Source organism: Eurosta solidaginis, chromosome 2, assembly GCF_040869045.1.
Source record: "Eurosta solidaginis isolate ZX-2024a chromosome 2, ASM4086904v1, whole genome shotgun sequence".
NCBI classification, from domain to species: domain Eukaryota; kingdom Metazoa; phylum Arthropoda; class Insecta; order Diptera; family Tephritidae; genus Eurosta; species Eurosta solidaginis.
The window spans coordinates 81215757-81229787 of NC_090320.1; the positions used below are offsets into that span (position 1 = coordinate 81215757).

Consider the following 14031-nt stretch of genomic DNA (forward strand, 5'->3'; position numbering starts at 1 on the left):
ACGTTGTTTTGTAATTGATATAATATTGCTAATATTTTCTATTTTGTTTATATTCTTGACTCCTTTGTTTTAGTAGCGCGTCGCTGATGATGGACAGCAGGTCTGTCCGAAATGCATTTGTTGTGCCAAATAAAAAATATATGTTGTTAGTGTATCAGTGTGTTTTTTATTTGACAAACTTATTTTGTAGTCAATAAAATTTTTTGTGTTGTCAGACTACAAACCTTAGGTTCGGCTATTTTAATAAATAAATAGTTCTCACACAGTTTACGCATTTAGATGCTGTGCTATGCGAGATTAAAATTGACGGCTTACTTCACCTGATTATTTCACCATGCTTGCGGCTCTGCAAGTGAGCCGAAGAATTTTAAAAATGATAAAAGCGGTCCTATATCAGGACAGGTTTTTTTATATATGTATGTGTCAATGAAAAAAATGTAAAAAAAAAAAAATCCACCATCGAAAAGTTCTGATACACTATAGAAGATTTGACCTTATGGACTTAGTTAATTTTTTGATAAATTTTATCCACATTTTCTGTCAAAATTCGCAATAGTTTACGATTTTATTTTGGATGTTTTCACTATATGCAATCGTTGAATGGACCTCAGCAATTTTCATCTACACTTACACGCGATGATTAAATTTAGTTTTTTGAAACTGGCGCATAGTCATAGTCGAAATAAAATAGGATTTAAATTTAGTTGCAGCTTTTTGACATCATTTTCTATGAGCTATCTGTCAAAAAAACCGAAACAAAATTTAAAAGTTATTTTGACTATGACTAAGCGCCACCAAGTAATAAGGTATAATACTATTTTTAAATAAAAAAACTTAAATTTTTTTCTTTCAGGGGGAAAAAAAACATTTTCAGCGTTTCCTTATGATATGGATATCGTACTTTATGGTGAGATCTTTTTGGGGTTCTGTCAAAAATAGTGATATTGTTTTTGCTGGTATTTAATAATAACTATAGTTTATTATAACTATAGTTTATTAATGTAAAGACTAGTCATATAAAACTATATAATATGTACAAATAAAGGCAATTATATATATATATATATATATATATATATTTATGTATATATATTTTCTATAGGAACGGTACTACTTTAACAATGGAAAAGGACTCTTACAAATAAAAAATTGTAATAAACTAGCAGTGTTTTCGGTGATGTGCGTGAAAGTAAATGTGTATGTGTTTGTGTTTATTTATAGGATCATTTGTAGGTAAAATATAATTGTGAAATCTTACACTCATATGTAATTGGGTGGCACTTTCAGCCGAGATTTTTCGTTGTTTATAAGGTGGTATTTCCGGAATTTTAGTTGGCTGATGTTGTAAAATGGGTGGAGGTGTTGATATAATCGGCGGTCTGGAGCGCTGCGGACTACTGTTAGCACTGCAACCAGTATGTTCAGCGGAGTCACTTGATTTCTTCCGGAATGGCGGTATAGCCGGTATATGCATAGGCTGACGTATAGTATTTAATGCCAAAGTGCTTGCACTGCTAAGGGAAGCTCTAAATAAATGACAGCCATCGAAATATAATACAAAAGCGAAAGCAAATTAAATAAAAAATATCATAAGAATGCAAAAAATTGTGAGATGTTTAGATTAAATTAAAAATAAAACCAGGTTTATGTTCAGAGTTCATAAAATGAAATTAGTGATATGTTGCATTTGTAAAGTCAGAACACATTTGAAATAAAATGCATTTATGAGTGGATAGTTAAAAAGTAGAGAGTAAGAAAAGAGAAAATGTACTATTATTAAAAGTTCATATAAAATCTAGAATTTGTCTAACAATATTTATACATAACTATGTTATAGTTTTACTTTTACATCTACCTAATATGAGTAAAAGTTAAGTTTGTGTAAGACGCGATAACCTCCGAAGAGATCTAAGGCCGAGCTTCTCTTCCAATTTGCGTCGTGCTCCTCTTGATTTTCCCTACAAACTGGCCGGAAGGGACCTACATGTTTTATGCCGACTCCGAACGGCATCTGCAAGGCAGATGAGTTTTCACTGAGAGCTTTTCGTGGCAAAAATACACCCGGAGCGCTTGCCAAACACTGCCGAGGGGCGACCCCGCTTAGAAAAAGTTTCTTCTAATTGAAAAACCTTATTTCTAAAATTTTGATGTTGCTTTGTCCGGGGTGTGAACCCAGGGCATACGGTGTGGTAGGCGGAGCACGCTACCATCACACCACGGTGGCCGCTGGAGTAAAAGTTATACCAGCAAAAAAACGCTTTATTTGAACGAATGATATTTATTCGAACGTTTTCTTCGTTTTTTCGAATACCTGATATTGCCATTCGAATAATGATTTGCAAAAAAGCCAACTAATACCAAGATCACACACATGTACGCACGTCAGCGTTGCAAGAACAATTTTAGTAAAAAGGCTAGATGGAAAAAAAATTAAGAATTGTATGGCAACTTTTCAAGCGTCTTGTTCATTTCATTTATAAAAACATAACAGCATACAAATTTCAAATATCAGTAAATTATTAAAATCAATTTTTTCTCCAATTTTATGATAGATAAATAACATAATTGACAAATGCAATCTGGGTATGTAAAACTTGTTTAAAGTCAAGCATGTGCCTACTGTAGTGTTACATGGAAATGTCCCTTGTTCGAGAAGCACTTAACAATACAGAATACTTGTGTTGGGAACTATCGAATTAAAACTATCTAGTTATTCGATACTTTACTCACATTCATTCATTCGATAGTTGTTTGAAATTCGTTCATTACTAATTTTTCGAATTACTAGTTTTTGGTATGAATGATTCGTTCATTACTATTTTTCGAACTACTAGTATTTGGTATCAATGATTCGTGCATTACTATTTTTTCGAATCGTTCGTTCTATTTAAATTTTTACTGTACATATATCAGTGATCTCAATTAAAAAGTTATTAAAATAAATTTTAACGCTTAGCATACTTCAACCTAATCGACAAACATTTTAAGCTTGGTAATTTTTTCAAATTTTTATCTGAGGAAGTGCCTTTAACTATTCAAATTATGTAGAGATATTTATAATGCGGCCTGGATTGAAGAGATCTTCCGTTTGGGAGTTTTTCACCAAAAATGGCAAATTAAGTTAAATGCCATATATGCAAACAAAATTTAAATTTTCTGGAAACAAATCAGTTTTAAATGATCATCTACGCCGTAAGCATCCGTCTTCCTCAGAACAAAGGAATGCAACTTCAGAAGAAATAGCGCCTGTAATTTCTGAAGAGGAACGTAGTTCAAATTCTCTTTCGTCAACTAATGCAGTAAGTACAGCGAGCAGTTCCATATAGTACCTGTCGAAGACATTTCCAATAGTGGATGTTTGAGAAGGACTGTTCAAACAAAATTATGTTGTTGAACAATACAGACACAAATTCATTTTCAAATCTGCTGTCCTGTTGTTGTTGCTGTAGCGGCATAAAATTTCCCCAAAGGTTTGGGGGAGTACTGACATATTGGCCATATGAATTGGTAAGACCAAAAAAACTCAGTGGGTTGCGAACCAATACCTTTTGCATATCATGCATGCCCTTTCCATAATATCCATCAAAGGCGTTTAAATTGAATATTTTCATTATTTACTTGAGGCAAAATTTACCTCATTTTAGTCACATTCAACATTTTGTCTTACATATATAGGTTTATTCTTTAGCCACCCCGGGGGGTAAACAAAACAATCCAGAAATTGTTCCTTTGTATAGTAAATGTACTACGAAAAACATCGATACTTTGGTCTCGGGCACAAATCACCTACACAGATTGCGCATTTATGAGTTCAAAATTGCTTCGTTCTGCGTATCTACGTCACAGCTGACCCTTGAGCGAACGAAAAAAAGAGCTAAAGGAAAAGGAAGAAACAGCTGATTTAATGTTTACATGCGCATTGCGCAATCTTTTGTGATTTGTGGGCCTCGGGCTAGCTAAAGAGCAGATAAAATGAATGAATGAATATTCAATCGATAGTTAAAATCATTCAGTAACTAACTATCGATAGTTGAATTCATTCGATAGTGTCCAACACTACAAAATACGCAAGCACTTATAGACCATACAAAGAACTATATGTATCGACCCAAATATTTATACATTCTCAACGGGAGGTCAACAATGGGTTATTAATGCTTGCACATGCATATTTGTTTACATTTGTCAATTTGTCACATTGACCAACATACTTATCGATCAGTAATTGTCCGTTAGTCATATTGACATGGAACACATACATATGTAATAACGTACCTAAATAGGCTGACATCGCATACCAGAAATATTGTAAACTTAGTTTGTAAGTATTAGTATCTGTAGAATAAGAATATTTTGCATAAAAGGGAAGGTAATTTCCAAATAAAGAACACTCATGATCTTAAATCCAACTACTCAAACTCGTTTAATTTCCACTACTCTTCTACTATTACTACTACAATACATCCGTTAAGTTACCTACTGGTTTGACTAGGTTTTAAATAGTTCTGAAGTTCCTGAAAAGGAGAATAAAATTACGCCCAATTATAACATTTTCCCAAACGTGGAAAAAAGTTCTTAAATAAAAAAAAAAATCTAGTAGCTTTTCAATAGTTCCGGAGTTCCTGAAAAGGAGAAACAAATTTAAAGTGAAAAGGATAAAAAAGTTCTGTTTTCAAATTTTCAGGAATTCCAGAACTATTGCAAAGCTACTCAGAACATTCATTTTTTTGGTTTAGTTTTGAAAATTTCTTAAAATTTTAGACTTTTGAAAAATTTTATCTCATTAGTGTACATCAGGGATGGGCCTATTTTCGGCTCCTAAATCAGTTTCAGTGCCAGCGAGTGCTAGGTGAGACGTTTGTGTGTTTTGGGGTGTTAGGGGAGTAAAAAAATACATTGCAAATATCGAAGGCTTCGTCTCAAACGATATTCATCGCAAGAAGCATAGTACAGGTTTACAAGTATGATATGTATGAGAAGGAAACAATTACTTTCTCTTTCTAACACACTGCCGTTTGACACTTCGGTCAGTGTCAAACTCGTGTGGAATTCAGTGGGACCTGCGTGGAACATGCGTTTGACACTGAACGAAGTGTCAAAATTACCGGGGTTGCTGTCGTGGAAAGCGACGCAGTGAAACAAAATGAGGAGCAGAATATCAGAAATGGGTTGCTGTGATGGTAGATTTTTTTGAACGAATTTAGTATGAAAATGGTGTGCACCTATATGGGTCCTACAGAAAATTATACAAAAGTCTTGAATTTGGGTATCTAAGGACGTGTAGTTTTTCCAGTATTAAGAATACAAACATGGGTGCTAAATTTTTCTACCCGCTCAAAAGTTCTCCGCGAAAAACAGTTTGAAACCGAGGTCGACTGCAATAAACCGTCCCAAAATGTGGAAAGAAAAATGAAAAGACGCGTTTTGTCCTGTTATCAATAGTCCAAAGGCGAAAAAGTATTCGAGTTATTGGAAGCGAGGCAAAAACGCGTCTATTAATACCTCCCCCGACAGTTTTGGTCGTGTTTTAGCAATCGTCCCCGGTAATAAAGTATCACAATTTGTTAATTAAAATTGTCTAAAACATATGGATTTTAAAGAGAGATGTAATTAAGTGCTCGTTTGAAAGCAAATAAGGATATTTATTTGTAATATAACAATACCAATTTTACGCAGTTTTCGTTAGCAGCTACTACACTTTTCTTGGAACTAAGAAGTACAACACAAAAAACGAACAAGAACAAGCATTTTATCAGGTGAGCGTGGCTGTGTAAATATGTGCGTGCTGATACATATCCTGCTTGTAGAGCTTTACAATGGCAAGAAGGTTGCGGAAACACTAAAAAACTGAAATGAAAATATTCTCTTTCAACCTCAACCAATCGCATAAACAACGACTAATTTTACCAGTTTTATTAGCTGTGTTTTTTTTTCAAGTCTATACACATTTACGCTTAAACTTTATATGGACTGCTAAGCGACAAACTTTAAATACACCTCTAAAATTGCTACAACTAAAATTAGTACTACAAAATTTCAATACGCATTATATATACTCAGATGTAGCTTAAATATGTGTCCATGTTTCACCCTCTGCACTAATTCGATGTATTCTATGCGCGTCTACTATTTATAACAACTGACTCAGCTATATGTTATACACAGAAAAACAACAGAGGGTTGTGTCTCCGCTTTTCGGTACACCCTGTGCTGTAGCTAGTTGCCGCTAGATGGGTCTCTTAATCATTGTCTAAGCGAGGATAGGCGTTTTTTTCACGCGCAAACGAAACGTATACGCGTGTAAAAAATCACGGCTATAATAAACATAACTGTTTTCATATATAAATTTCAAATTATGGAGGAATTTTCAAATTTCTTCAGCTCACATACATATATCGTTAAATACACACCGCACAAATTTTTGGAGCATGTGTTGAATGTGTGTTTAATTTACGGCGACCATTTTTCTAATTTTAAAACTTGCTTTGTTTATGATTTGAATCATAAAGGAACTTTTAAAATAACAACTGAAAATTCAGTTCGAGTTGTGAATCACAAAACCGGCATTACATATTTGGGGTCTTTAGTGCGAGCGAAGCCGCAAAGGCTAGTTTATCCTAAAACGCTTACGCCCCTATTACCGTTTACAACTCAGCTCTGGTTGGGTTGAAATTTCGCAATTTGGCATTACAGATTACAACTCAACCTGTCAAAAAAATAATGTCGGTTGAGTTGTCTAGCCTTAACAACTTTTTGTGGCATTACCGTTTACAACCTTGTATTGGTTTAGTTGTCAAAGACGTCAAAATCTTACAACTGATTACTAGCAGTTGTCTCATACAATTTTGCAGGTGTTTTGAAAAAATGTTACGTTTTAGAAGACGGTTCACCGCCTAATTTTTAACAAAAATTTTCAAAGTTGGTATCAAAAGACACGTTTCGACCTCCGATTTAAGAATCCGAAAACAAAAATTAAATTATGTCATATCATTTCGGTTCAAAATTTCATGTGATTGTATTTAGCCAGATTTTTTGTACATACTAATGCGTGGCACATAATTTTAAAATAGGGATAAAGCCTTCCCTCGAACGCGTTTGCGGAAATGGTCCTTAATTGTGCTTAGTAATGAGTTTCCTTCAAATCTGCAAAATAACTTCATTTGAAGCTCATCATTTGTCACTTAAACATTTTCTTACTTTGTGATTGGCAGTTCTAAGGGATTGGAATGATCATGCGAATGTTTTCCGTATTCGCGACATAGCAGTCGCCAACATTTTCGACATTATAAAACATATTTCATATAATATCCGTTTTGCTTTTAATAACAAAATCACTTGCAAATGCTTAAATTTCCGCCACAAATTGATCAGCTGTTCATTTATCTGTCAAATCATCACTTTCTGAAGTTGGCAACTCAATTCAACTTCAACTGAAATAAGTTGTAACTCGTAATACCAAACGGGAGTTGAGTTTTCTTAAAGTTGAGTTGTTTTAATTACAACGCAACAAAGTTGAGTTGTAAACGGTAATAGGGGCATTAATAATTTGAACATAATAAGAGCGGTGGCAGCTCTATTTTCCACATTTGTATAAGGCCAAATACTCTCTCTTTATCAATCTTATGTGTGTTTGTATAGTATTCTCTTCCTGTGTTCTTCGCCCCACATACCTGCACTTGATCGTCCCTCACCGAGCACTTAAATGTGCAACTCGCAATGGTTCGAGTTCGTCCTTAATGAGAGCATACACATAGCATTGTATAGCTCCTTTCTCTACTTACGAACTTAGAAAACCAGATTAATGTTTCTGGAATAAAAAAATTAAATTTCGTTCGAAAGTAGTTTTGAAAGAAATGAAAAGGCAAATTGAATCGAACTGCAAGCACACGTAATTAAAAAGGTATAAGGTTGATGTTGCTTTAATAAAGTTACTGTTCGTTGATTTCTGCTTCTTATAGCGATGGCATTATCTGTCCTTAAGCACCTCAAATTTTTAACTTCCAGCTTAAATTCCTTCAATGTTCTTAAAGTTTAATCTACTACCAAGTTTATTAAAATTTTCAAAAATTTTGAAAAAAATCTAAAAAGAGCTAAAAAATTTCTGAAAAAAACATAAAGTTAAATTGGAGTGAATAAAAGGATTAGGAAAATGTGAAGAGGGGGGACGCCAGAGTCAGACGGGAAAAGCTTATTAAAATGTATGCAGATAGGCCAAATTTAGGGCAGGACAACGTCTGCCGGGTCTTCTAGTATATATATATATATATATATATATATATATATAGATATGGGCCAATCCACCAAACTTTTAATTTTATGTCACTCTCATGATACTCTGGACAGAAGCAAATGCAGCATTCACATAGCCACATCTAGACCAATTCAAAAATTCACAATGTTCAGGAAAGGCAAGAAACTGATTGACCTTCCCATATACGCCCATGGAGGTTTTAGTTTTCACCAACCCATCTTTGGGTGAGTTAGGTATTGAATTGAGGAGTCCAATAGTATACATTACGTCAAAATTTCGGATTTTTTAGTTAGCTCTATATTTATCTAGGTGTGGGATATGTGAATTTAGTGTTTACTATTGACCTCCAAACCTGACCACCTTGTTACCGTTTGTGTGTTTTGTCGCACATTTTCTAGCGTAGATCTTGGCGTTTTTTTATTTCTCCAATAAAGTTTTGAGGCACTGAGATATTTTCCCGAGATATGAACAGCATGTGGCTATTACATCCAAAACTCTCATTGTGTTTATTAATTGAATGTGCCTCTCAATATTTCGAAAATTATTAGTGTGGTTAAAGACAACCACATATAAAAGTTTAATTATAAACAATCTTTATTATTTAAAATAACGATTACAAAAACGCGAACATATTTTTATTTTCAAATTTCTTATCTCACTGAAAATTTTTGAAAGATGTAAATCAAAAATGAAAATAAAATAATTGAATAAACTAATAAACTGAAATTACAAAGTATGTAAAGTTAAAAGTAAAACTTATAATATATGTATATATTAGAAGGAACCCTACAATCAGTAGCCTTTTTTTTTAATTAGGTGTCGAAAAATTGTAGGAAATAGTAGGGGAGTTCAGGATTTTTTGCAAATGATCTAGTATCATTGCATTTGCGTGCTGGTGTAGTAGGTACCTACATATATGAAAAAAAAAATAATTGCAAGGCGCGATAACCTCCGACGAGATTTTATGCCGAGCTTATCTTCCAATTTGCGTCGTGCTCCTTTTAGTTTTTCCTACAAATCGGCGGGACGGGACCTACATGTTTTATGCCGACTCCGGACGCCATCTGCAAGGTAGATGCATTTTCACTGAGAAGCTTTTCATGTCAGAAACATACTCGGAGTGTTTGCCCAATCACTGTCAAAAAGAAAAAAAAAACTTTTTCTTTCGGGGTCGCCTTTCGGCATTGATATACCCAATACATTATAACTACATTTGTTATGGCATTGCAAATATGCAACATCAAAAACTGTAGTATATTTTTTTAAATTTAGAATAGCAAATAAGCAAATGAAAATAAAAAATGTGCAAGAAAAAAATTTAAATAGAAAAGTTCTTCATGATTTGTTGTTGTTGTAGCGATAAGGACACTCCCCGAAGGCCTTGGGGAGTGTTCTTGATGTTGATGGTCCTTTGCCGGATGCAGATCCGGTACGCTCCGGTAACAAGCACCATTAAGGTACTAGCCCAACCATCGCGGGAACGATTAGGAGTGACCACATTACATGAAGCGCAAGCTACTGCAACCCGTGGCACGTCGGTTCGAAACCAAGCCGCAGCCTACTAGATGTTTCTTTTCTCTAGTTTAAAATTTAAAACTAGTTCTGCGCACGCATTTCTCGAAAGGCCGATATATTCTAAGCTCTACACCAAATTTTGTTTGGTCATACAAATACATATGTACATATGTATGTGCACAAAAAAAAGTTTCGGATTTAGGATCACACTTTTACCGTGTAGTACTCAGCTAGAACACGAAAATTATTATCTGTAAAAATATTGAATTTCAAACTACTTTATACAGTTTGCGCAGGCAAAAGGGTTGAACCGCTTCAACCGAACCGGTTCGGCGGTATAGAGGCATCCACGAAGCGGTTCATGAACCGGTACAAGTTTTGCTTCGATTTTAAGCTGGAGACATTGGTGCTTTATCGGTAACCGTATCGGTAACCTTTTAACAGCTGATTCGACCAACCTTATGAGAATCAATGCAATCGATTATTGGTGCCGTTAAGGTCGTAACCGTATCGTACCGACCAATTGGTGTTTGGTTTACCGTCGTAACGATAAACAGCTGATTACGTTAGGGATACGACTACAGCGATACGACATACGGCACCAATGACTCCCGCTTTAGGGGCGGTTCGTAGCCCCGATTTAAATAACTGTAAAAAGCAGAATTCCAACTCCAATTTATGCTTGAAACACAATGCCGAGCGACGACGATATACACCGCTTCGGGCGATGACATTTTTCAATTTACGCCCAGACATTTCGTCTACTTAAAACACAATGCGGGGCGAAATTGACTCTGTTTATTCAGAGTGGCCATTATTTAGAAATAAAGATGAAAACAACTAAAACTTTTTTAATTCTCTCCTTTAGCACTTGACTGCTAAAACTCGCCCAAAATGTTAAGAAATTAACAAAACAAAACAAAAATGTTAAGAAATTAAATTAAAAATTGTATGTAAAGAAAAAAAATTTCTTTTTGGATATTATGTTTTTTTTTATACTTAAAAAATTGAACAGCAGCAACCCTTGGGATGTTTGTCGTCATCGCGCGGCGGCGACGATAGAAATAAATCTAGCGTCGCAAAATGACGTCGCGTAAATTTCGCTCTTGGCGTTCATTGTGTTCACCTTCATGTAATTATGGGGATTCTATTTTTGACAAGGCGATATTCGTCGCGTTTATTTCGCGGCGTCAGGGCATTGTGTTTCAAGCTTTATGCATACATACTACATATATAAATGTCAAAAACGAAAAATTTTTCGGCTACATCTGTTTAAGGCTGGGATCGCCAAAAGCTTGTTATGGAAGGGTAACCACACCTACTTTGAAATCCGAAAATAAAAAAATGTCGTACACTGTAAAAACTTCGAAAAATAAAATACAATTTTTTTAATCAGCCCTATTCTGCATTTCGACTTGGATTGGAATTTTTTCGATTTGGCAATTTTGGTATTCTGTGTTCCAATCTCTTTCGATCCAACTTCGAATCGTTCGATTTTGTGTATTCTGCATTTCGATCGTAGTTCCGTTTTTCTAAGTTGGCGGAAAAATATTTTCTTTTTATTTTTTTATTAATTTATAACAGAATTTTAACAAAAATCTAAGTAAGTTCAATTTCTTACAATTCGTCACTCATCTCAAATGGATTACACAAATCTCGCAATATTTGCCTTTCCATTCTAGCCTGGCCATTTTCGTATGCGTTGCTTTCCAACTCCACAAATAATGCCGCGGCTATTGATTCCATTATAACAGACAGCTATAATTTGTGTCTGTTCGTTGGGTCCAGTTATATGCCAAAGCAAGCTGCCGGAGTAGAGGAAGGTGAAGCGGAAACGTAAACAATCCTTGCGGAAAGAATAAATAAATCTTCATAAAGTATTTTAGGCCAGTGCAATGAAATTAGCATCCATAAAATTCAGAAAATGTCAACTATATTCGTGCAGGAATCCGTTTTAACAAAACTTGGTGGCCAAGGCAGGGAATTGGCCAAAAGAACGACAAAAACACACATACAATTATGAAAGCACTTCACTCAAAAAAATATAACATTGCGGCAATATAGTCTATTGCTTTTTTTTTGTACAAAATGGCGTGGATAATAAAATATAAACATTTTTCAGTGTTTTTTTTACAAATTTTCTTTAATTTATTTTGTTCCAATGTTCACACATTCCGTACAAACAGCTGATTTCGAAAAATCATTTGCTCTTCCTCTTCTAGTTACGATTCCGTCGTAATGCAGAATACCCAACTTCGATTAAAGCGGAGCGTAGAACGGGAACGTAATCGAAATGCAGAATAGGGGTGAATATCTCTATCCTTGCGCCACCTCGCGGCAATTTTGTTCATGTGTCGCTTTCTATTCATGTATGTAATATGTGTTCCAAATATGAGCCTAACCGGAGCGCAAATACGATTTTGTGAAATATTTCGACCCATGCGCCCCCTATAGGAAATTTTTTTCTTATTATTGCATTGTCATCGGGTTCTGAACTATATTCCAAGTTTCAAGCTTGTAGCTTATCGGGAATTTACTTAAATTTCGATTACAAAATTCTGTTCGCTACACAGAGTGAAGCTAAATAAAACCGTTTAAAAAGACGGATATTATTTATTATGTTCTATTCGATAAATGAGTGATAATCTTAAATTATCTTCTTACTTCAAACTTTTCACCAATATGTATATTACGTATTAAATTTTTAAGTTCAAGTGAGACGAAATAAATTTTTGTCAGTCCATATGTATTCTTCATTTTGTTTTCTAAAAAAAATAGCGACAACCAATCACCGAGCAAAAATTGCGCTGGCACGTACACGAACCCAGTCGGACTTGGTAGCTTCCAAATTAACGTATCGCATTGTTTCGTGAATAAAATACTTCTACATGCGTTCAATTAAATAAATCAAACAAAGCTTAATTATTTTCGTACAGGAGAACCAAAAATATACGCAAAAATATTACTTCAAAAGTCACTTTACACAAAATTATAGCAGTTTAATAGGCACAGCAGAATACGCTCGGTTGTTGGCGAGAGGATAGAATGCGTGCGCCGGGGATGTGTGGTGCGCTTGCCTGAGCCTTTTATAAAAACAATTGCATTAAAGCGCTTATGGGGTGACGATCACTGCTTTAAGGCATTACATAAAACGAGTTACGCCGAAATACATATATTTAAGGGCGAATTAATGGTGACTTATAACCATAAAGCCATAACCAGATAAAACAGCTGATCACACCTACCTTATTGAAATCAATGTAATCGAGTTAGCGTTACGGTATTGCATTGATTTCAATAAGGTAGGTTCGATCAGCTGTTTTATCTGGCTTTATGGTTATAAGTCACCATTAATTTGCCCTTTACTCCAAGATGTCTAGCAATGCATTTGAGAAAAACAAATGTCTATTTTCAAATGCGTGCAAGTTAACGCCACCACTCACACAGGGCGCTTAGGCATAATATATACAAAAACGGTATCAAAACGATATCAAGCAAATGGGCCCAAGCCACCAATATATAACATAAACAAAAACGGTATCAAGACGATATCAAGCAAATGTGCCAACGCCATAATATAAACAAAAACATCCGCTTTCCATAGAATTAAGAATTTAGAGTAAACTAACCTAATACTATGTTCAAACAGAAAAACAAATTGAGGAAATTTTGATTTGAATTGAGTGCTGTTCATACAACTCGATTTAGCTTACACAATAGTAATTTGATAGCTGGTTGGCTCATCTCTACAGCAAGAACATACCTTTGTTCAGTCTGTCAAAATGTGCGTGTTGATATTATGCGAATGAAATGGAATGAAAACATAAAACTTTGAAATTTTTGTGTGTTGTAAGAAAATGTGTTCAATGTTTTGGTTTCATTTTGAGTTTGCCATCTTCTTTTGACAATACCTAATCCAGTGAAATGAAAGACATAAAATCAGCTGATGAGATGAGCCAACCATATAGTTCAGCCATGCGTAACTGACGTTTAAATATACTCAATAAACACACTTTACAATGTTGCATTTGCAGTTTGACACAATTTATTACGCAATTTTTTTTAAATTGGCAATTTATTATTACAATTTATTATATGACAAATTGCGTAATAAATTGCCCAAATAGTATAAACTGCCAATTTGGTGTGTGTTTGAACCTAGTATAACCTTAAATTCCCAGAATGTAAGCTTGGACATAGTAACTAGCCTTAAGAGAATTTTTGTATATAAATAAATAAATAAATTTAAGGCGCGATAACCTCCG

General features: G+C 34.6%; 1 protein-coding gene across 15 annotated transcripts in view; it reads right to left on the reverse strand.

Annotated features, from left to right (window-relative positions):
• wwk (white walker) overlaps positions 1–14031 on the reverse strand; it is a 600820-nt gene that overhangs the window by 132707 nt on the left and 454082 nt on the right. For 14 of the 15 annotated variants that reach the window (XM_067765914.1, XM_067765921.1, XM_067765915.1 and 11 more), the window contains one exon: positions 1259–1526. The exons of the other annotated variant lie outside the window; for it this stretch is intronic. In XM_067765914.1, the coding sequence (XP_067622015.1) occupies positions 1259–1526 (268 nt within the window). The remainder of the gene's footprint in view (positions 1–1258; positions 1527–14031) is intronic. 15 annotated transcript variants of the gene reach the window in all.